The sequence below is a fragment of the Tupaia chinensis genome, unplaced genomic scaffold, assembly GCF_000334495.1.
Source record: "Tupaia chinensis unplaced genomic scaffold, TupChi_1.0 Scaffold000387_1, whole genome shotgun sequence".
Lineage (NCBI taxonomy): Eukaryota > Metazoa > Chordata > Mammalia > Scandentia > Tupaiidae > Tupaia > Tupaia belangeri.
Genome location: NW_006159889.1, coordinates 888,348 through 896,695, shown reverse-complemented (window position 1 = coordinate 896,695; position 8,348 = coordinate 888,348). Strand labels below are relative to the sequence as shown.

General features: G+C 50.0%; 1 protein-coding gene across 1 annotated transcript in view; it reads right to left on the bottom strand.

Annotated features, from left to right (window-relative positions):
• Positions 1–8,348, bottom strand: part of CFAP57 (cilia and flagella associated protein 57) — an 81,793-nt gene that overhangs the window by 4,366 nt on the left and 69,079 nt on the right. Inside the window, 1 exon segment of the mRNA XM_027773901.1 lies at positions 876–1,008. Within this exon segment, the coding sequence (XP_027629702.1) occupies positions 876–1,008 (133 nt within the window).

The window sequence follows — 8,348 nt, the reverse complement described above, 5'->3', positions numbered from 1 at the left end:
GCGTGGCCATCCCCCATGGGGGGGGTGATTTCTCGCTTTCTGTCTCTCTGTCTCTCTCTGTCTTTCTGGCAAGTGCACATGCCCTGTAACAAAAACCTCTAAAAAAAAAAAAAGAAAAGAAAAAGAATGTTTCTTTACTGCCTAAAGTCTGCAGTCAAATACTGTCCTTTGTTATTCAACATTCCTTTCATAGAGACCCATGTGATAAGTTTCTCATAGAATTTGGTGCTAGGAAAAGGCTTATTTCTCCAGAATAAAAATACCTTTTGCCAGTACAATGAAAATATGTAAATGATCATGTTTCTTTTTTTCCCTTTTTGCCTTGGTTGTCAGAAATTCAAAAGAACTTTAGGATATAATTGTAGTAACTAACTCATTTAATATTTCTTATGTAATTCTTATTGCCCTTTAAATAGTTGCTCATCTTTCTTTTCGTCTTTCTTTTAACTGTACAGGTCCACAGTCTCTAATCCATGATTCATAAATGCAAAAGGATCTAAAAACAGAATGCTTTTTAAAAATCCATGAAGCTTAGTGTGAATATTCGTGTGTCACTACAGAAACGCCGGTATGTCTGATTCTAGGATGCTGCCCTGTTCCCCCTGGAAACGTTACAGAACATACAGCATGTTTTTTTCTAAAATTGGAAAGATTTTGAATTGTAGCTGTCCCCAAAGATTTCAAACAGGAGACTGTAGACCTGAGTGTCTGAACGTAGGAAGCCCCTTGGCAGAGACAGGTACGTGGCATGGGAAGGCTTCCAGAAGGCCGTGGTTGGACGTGAACTGATACAGAAGCCAAAAGGAGACCTACTCATGGCTACCAGCGGTCCCTGGACCCCAGTGGTCACCTCCCCTGGCCACTGGTGACATTACCTATTTCTGAAATGTCTTGTGGTCGGAGTTTCTTGGTCAGTTTCAGAGCTGCTTCAAGGTCATAGACTTGGGAGCGGGTGAACTTCAGCTCCCGGCGGAGCTCATTAATTTCCTTGATGAGAGAGACATTTTCCTGCAAAAAAGAAGGAAAAAAAGTGGATGGATGAGTGATCTGTGGGCATAGGGCATGCTCATCTGGGACTGAGGGTGAAGGGAATGAGCAGGGGTGGAGGTGAACTCAGGTTGACTCTCTAGTTCCTCTACTGGGGTGTGAGCCTTTAACTCAGTAACTGCTCAGCCTCTTTGAGGCACCAGCTAACATCTGCTCAGGTGGACTCAGCAATTTTCCTGTCCTTCTATATTCTTTCCAACACCAACAGTAACAACAGCTTTCCTTAGCACGCACGTATGTGTTTATTTACTTATTTATGTTTTGTTATAGGGTTCATGTGCTCCCTGGAAAGAGACAGAGACAGAGAGAGACACACGCACACAGAAATCATCCCCCAGGGGAGAATGCCATGCCATAATGCCATGCTGTAATCCCTTCTTCTCCATTCTCTCTCAGGAATTTGGGTGTGCATGCACACGAGCTCAGTGTGTTTCTCAAGCCACTGGGGCCTGGACTTGAATCATGCAGCTGGCCATGTGGGATCGGGGAACCTTAACCACCATACCACCTGCTGGCCCTTTCCTTAGCATTTAAAAAAATAATTTAATGCATTTATACATCAACATAACCCCATGGCTAGATTCTATTATAATCACAATTTTATAGAAGAGGAAACTGAGGCACAGAGAGGTTATAAAACTTGCCCGAATTACATAGCCAGTGTGTGTGGAAGCCCAGTTCCAGCCCCAACGGTCTGGCTCCAGGGCTCTTACGTCCCGCGCTATACTTTACTCATGTTCCCCACTCACCTATAGAACTTACATTTAAAGGGTATCTGCTAAGTCCTTGGAAGCAGAGAGCAATAAGATACGGCTTTTTCCCTCAGCAGCATGCTGTTTAGTGACACCGAAAAGTAATACACACCTGCTATATCCACTGGAAGTTACTTATCTGTTTGACAAGTATTCCTCCATCCATCTGGCCATCCGAGGAATATTATGAGTATCTATTGTGAGCAAGGCACCGTGCTGATCCCGAAGTACAGAGAAAGTAGGACCCAGCGCCTGCTCTTGAGGAATTTCCAGCTTAGTGAGGACATGGGCCTGGTTTGGTGTGATGGATACTCTATGGAGATGGAATGTCTCCACACATCCTTTGGAGAGAGAGATGTATAGTAGGGAGAGGGTCCATCACCACAGAGCAGCCGTCAGGATCCTTCCTGCACCCACTCACAGGTCCACAGGGACACAGGAGAAAGGCACTTAGCCTAGCCTGAATGACCAGGGTGCACTCCTAGGAATTGACCCTGGGCTGAGGCTGAAAGGAGTCACCAAGGAGAGGGCGAAGGATGCCCCAGACACCTGGGGCAGCAGGCACAAAGGCACGGGTGTGCTGGGGGCCCGGCAGCAGCTCTGCGGCACAGTGAATGCAGTGAGAATGGGCAGCAGAGAGGAGTGAGTGTTTGCTGCAGGTAAGGCAAGAGGCTCCGCACTCCCAGAACAACCACACACACACACACACACACACACACACACACACGCGCACGCACACATACCTTGAATCTCTGCTTCTGACCTCACACTCACTATAAGGGGGAACCCTGGAGGGGCCCATGTCCCATGGGTCCAGGGAGACTGGCCACTGTACTCTGCAAGCCCGCAGCCTGGTCAGCTTGTCCACAGCAGAATCTCGCATATGACAGTGCAGTTAATTCATGGAAGTATCTTGTTACATGTAGCTTCTGGCTCAGTGGCTCTGGAGCGGGTCCTGAGATTCTGCATTTCTAACAGGCTCCAAAAAGGTGCTGCCGCTAGTCCCCAGGCCAGACCACACTTTGAGTAGCGAAGCCGTCAAGGGTCTGAGTACCGGAAAAGGCAAATACGAGCCAAATCTGGGATCAGATCGTGCTTCTCCTTGGACATCATCTCAGGAGAGGTGAGTGGAGGAAGCCCAGGGAACAGGACAGCCAGCACTGTTCTCACTGAGCTGTGACAAGCTATGGGGACCTGTGACTCTGCTATGGGGACCTGCCTATGGAGCCCAGGAGGAGGTAAGGGCTGGATTCTCCAATGGATTCTTTCCCTCCAGAGGTTCTTCATCTAAGTACAAGTCTATATGTTTAGATTGTTAGTTTACCACGTAACGTCAGTACACATTCCTCACTTAAAAAGTGATTTTCTCCCTCTTGGGTGCAATGCCCAGTCCCTACTGCCAGTCCCTCATCCCCCAGGTTGGTCTTCATCCTGTTTTTCTGTGTGTCCTGTTTTTCTTTTCTTTTCTTTTTTTTTTTTGAGAGGTTTTTGCTATAGGGCGCGTGTGCTCGCCAGACAGACAGAGACAGAGAGACAGGAAGCGAGAAATTACCCCCCTGGGGGATGACCACGCCACGATCCCTTCTCCTCCATTCTCCTCTCAGGATCTTGAGCACACACGCACACGCACCCAGCGTGAGTTTAAGCCACCGGGTCTGGGACTCAAACTGTGGTTGACTACGTGGGAGTCCAGCGACATAGCCATTATGCTAACTGCTGGTCCCTGTGTGTCCTGTTTTTCTGTGCTGTACCCTTTTGACCACCTCAGGCCTTGGTGGTGAATCTGCCACATTACCTTCCCAGACACTATCCAGTCAAATTCTCTGCCAATTTCCCTTCCCAGAACTTCATGTCATGACCTGATTAATTCAATACGTACTTACTGGGTTCTAAGACCCGGGACCCTGTCTTGCACATGAGAGGGGCTCTATGAATCTTTGTAAAATGAATAAACAAATGAATAACTAATATAACGGACATCAAGTTGTGTAAAGAAACTCCAAACAAAATGACAACCCCCCCCCCTTCCTTAGTAAGAGTTAAGTAGGGGAGACCAGAATAGGAGGGGGAGTCTTAGGAGAGCCACCCGGGCAAATGCTCGCGCCTGGGGTCGCTCTCCTCTTAGTTGGCTTCCCTTAGCTTCACTTCTGCCTCATTCGATAAAGTGCTGATAATAATCAGAATAAAGACCCCAAAATGGAAAGTACCATCTTTGAGTCCTCCCAGTTCACATCTTTACTTACTTCCTCTTCTTGGTCATCCCCATCCACTTGTCACTGACGCCTAGCGATTCTGTGTCTGAGCTAGATCTCCCGTTCACCCTTCCTGCCACGCTCTGTAACCAGCTCTCAGCGTCTCTCCCCTCCCCTATTGTACTGGCTCCGGGTAGAGCCCCCGTTCTAGTTTCTCCCCACCTCCTCCACCCTCTACAACCCCTGTCACCATGATAGGGCGTTCTGGCTCCTTGTACCTTCAGTATGAATGCCTGACCCCACTCCCAGCCTCTGACACCTCCAAGATGCCTCATTTCTTAAATGGGCCTTTGGGGCATGATTTGATTCCCGTTAGACTGTGACTGAGACTTAATTCCGTGGTTCTGCTATTTAGTTTGTTCGTGCATTTATTAAAAAAAAAAAATCATTTAAGAATCAGCTCCTAGAAGCTTACTATATGCTTGGGTCATTGCACCAAACATGGGAGGTCTGAGAGATGCCATGAGAGTCTGAGTAGAGTCAGAAAGGTCCCTGAGGGAGATGGGATGGGGAAGAGTGCTCCAGGCCTACACTCAAAACGGAGCAGGCGGAACTGAGGACATGAAAAGCCCGATGATGATAACGACAGGACTGGGCACGACCACAAGGGCTGACCAGCTCCCTATCGTGTCAGACGTTTTGCACACGACCCTGCACTGCATCTTTCCCATGACCTCATGGAGAAGGTGTTGGTGGGCTCATTTTGTACCAGCAAACCTCAATGCTAGCGCTGGGGCTGCGTCCCGTAGTGCCCGCCTCCAGAGAGGCCTTTCCTTAGTGACTACTACCTCCCACTGGCATCACCCCCACTCCAATCGCTCATGCGGAACGACGGCCAAGGATGCCTCCCACAAGCGCGAGCTGGGCTTCCCCCCAAAAGGCTTCCAGGGTAGCTGGGGTTCTAAGGAATTCAGGGGTCACACTGAGGTCAACTGAGCATGCTTTGGGTAGTTTTATGAATTAAGTGTGAAAGCAACAGCTTGCTGAGCCTCCCGTCCCTGACCCTTCTCTGGTCAGGACGGCCTACAAAAGCCCACCCAGCTACTCGCGGCAGGGAACGGCTGACCTGCGGTCCATCAGGCACCAAGTCTTAGGGAAGTGAGACTGGCTGGGTGTTGCTGAGGTCTGTTTCTATAGAAAACTCGAATAGACAGACTCTGCGGGGCTGTCCGGGACTGCCTTCGGCCTTCCAAACTGACAGAATACCCTGGCATGTTTTTTTTCATCTGTGGGGCAGAGAAGGGAAGAGAATGCCTATAGCACCCCCTACTGGCCTTCCCTGAGTTGATGTCTTTAAGAATAGGGCAGTGCCTCACAATGTGGAAAACGCAGGCAACAGATGTGTTTCACAAACTCGGAAGCCTTGCATCAGTGTCCTTCTGGAAACCACAGGGAGCTGGATTTCCATCTGCCTAATTGCACAACGAGCCTTTCTGGGAACCCCTCTCCACTCTTTTTAAAAAATTTTCCTCCCATGTTTAGCCTAAATTTATACGCACACACATTGGGTTGTCAGAAAAATCGTGACACATTTTGTATAGAAAAAAATACATCACGACTTTTCAGACAACCTAATATATTTTTATGAGCACGCACATGCACGTGCCTGGTGTAAGTTGAAGCCACTGGGTCCGGGACTTGAACTGCAGTCGACTACATGGGAGTCTAGCAACATAGTCATTATGACAATTGCTGGTCCCAGAATTATTTTATTTTAACTTTATTTATTTATCTATCTACTTATTCCAATTTGACCAGAGAGGGACAGAGTGAGAGTGAAATAGAGAGAGAGAAAGAGAGAGAGAGAAAGCAAGGCGCCAGGTTTGAGACTTGAACTGCGGTCAGCCTGTGGGAGTCCAGTGCCTTTAACAACCCCACCACACCACCTGCCAGCCCCCCTCCTTTTTTTTTTTTTTTTGGAGAGATTTTTGCTATAGGGTGCGTGCGCTCGCCAGACAGAGAGAGACAGAGAGACAGAAAGCGAGAAATCACCCCCCAGAGGGGATGGTCATGCCGCAATCCCTTCTCCTCCATTCTCCTCTCGGGATCTTGGGCATGTATGCACACGCGCCCGGCGTGAGTTCTAAGCCACCGGGTCCGGGACACGAACCGCGGTTGACTATGTGAGAGTCCAGCGACATAGCCACTATGCCAACTGCTGGTTCCCACCCTCTCCATTTTTTTTTAAATGAGAGAGAGAGAGGGCCTCGCCATTCTGCGATCCTCTACCCAAGCCTCCCAATTAGCTGGCATTGCAGGCACTTGGCCTGTTCAGGTTGGTCCAGGGGCTGAACCTAGGCCTCCTATGCAGCCCCAGCTTCATGCAGCAGCCCCCTACAGCTACACCACCCTACCACTTGCCACCTCACTTGGCCTAAGCTGATGTTTCCATTCATCATCTGACTCTGAACTGTTTTTTTGTCATCACCACCTTCCCCTTTCAAGTCTTCCAGACACTTAGCACAACAGCCCTCTCCTAACGGGCTTCCTGACATCTGCCTCTTTCTCCACCAATCCTTCCTCCCTGCCAACTCAGTCCTATTGAAACAAAGATAACACACCCCTAACTAGTTAAGAAACCTTGGGTGGTGCCTGTGCACAGGATAAACTTGATGCTTCCTGGCATGGCACAGAATGTTCTGCACCTCCTACCATGGCAGTAGGCTCTTCCTCCCTGCCCCGAGGCCCTGTAGTAAACAAAAGGCCACAGGCTCACGGGTCTCTGCACACTCCTCAGGCCTCATCTCTGCTTTTCTCCAGGTGGTTCCCTCTGCCTGGAAGACTCTTCCCTCAGTTCCCTGACCTCCCTCTACTTGCCCTTCAAGCCTCAGCTCAAATGCCACTCCCTTCAGACACGGTGAGTCCCTGAGGCATAACTGGACCCCACTTCCTCCATGAACTCAGCACTGGGTATGTTGTGTGAAGGGGGGGTTGTGGGTGTGAGGAGCTCCTGCAGGGTAGGGGCTCTGTCCCATCACTTTGTCCCATCACTTTGTCCCCCGTGGCTGGCACACCCTGCTGTGTGAGAAGCCCTCTGAGAGTGTCTACTGATGAGTAAAACGCGTGTCCTAGATGCCTGCGTGTCATAGCGACTCTCATTTTCCTATCTGCACGGTGCTGAGGAATGGAGTGGGGACCTCCCATCTGAATATGCAGATGAGACGTGACCTCATTCCTCAGTTATTTGCTAGTGAGTTGCTCTCAGGTGCCATGTCTGCCCTAGCCTTTCTCTGCTTTTTTGGACTGACATGCCAGGTACTTGGAACCTGCAGATGCAGCTCTGGCCAGCTCCAGACCAAAGTGTACTGATACACTGGGAGCCGGGAGGCCACCAGCAGGGTCTGGAATCAGCTGTTGTGTTGTCCTGCACCTCCCCCCGCCACCCTACCTATCCCCTGGCCACAGGCACCCCTGGTCCATGCTGTGCGGAGCTCCTAGGTTCTCCTGCTGTATCCCATCTTGGTTCTTTTTTTTTTCTTATTTTTTTGGAGAGGTTTTTGCTATAGGGCACATGCGCTCGCCAGAAAGACAGAGAGAGACAGAGAGACAGAAAGCGAGAAATCATCTCCGGGTAGTGGGGGTGGGGTGGGGGGTGGGGATGGCCATGCCGTAATCCCTTCTCTTCCATTCTCCTCTCTGGATCTTGGGCACGCACGCCCATGCGCCTGGTGTGAGTTTAAGCCACCTGGTCCGGGACTCGAACCACGCTCGACTACATGGGAGTCCAGCGACATAGCCATTACACTAACTGCTGGTCCCCTCACCTTGGTTCTTGAACAGGCCCTTTGCTTGGGGGAGGGGAGGAAAGTAGCATCTCAGAGCAGCTGCTCCGTACTAGGTTAGCACCGAGTGCTTAGGGTGGTTATTTCACACAGTCCCCGCAGTGAGCCGCAGAGGTCGCGCCTTCTCTGCTGTAGAGAGGAGGGCAGCTCCTGGAGAAATGAAGGAATCTACCCGAAGTCTCCTGGGGAAGGGCAGCTGAAGCAGCCTGAGCCCAAGGCTGCACAGGAACGGTGACTGGCCTCCTCCTGCCTCCCTGGATGAGAAGGCGGTCTGAGTCCGGGCTGAGCAGTCTCTGCTGTCTGGCCTGGCCCGGGGCCAGCCCCTTCCCTTCAGCTTTAAGATTTAAGAAGAAAACCATTTTTTAGCATCTAGAACAATGGTTTGGAAAGTTTTTCTTTCTTGGACCAGCTAGTGACATAGTGTTTGAGGCAGCTGGATCCCACATGGCTGACTGCACAGTTCGAGTTCAAACTAGTGAGTGAGGAACACACCAGGCACATGTGTGTGCATGCCC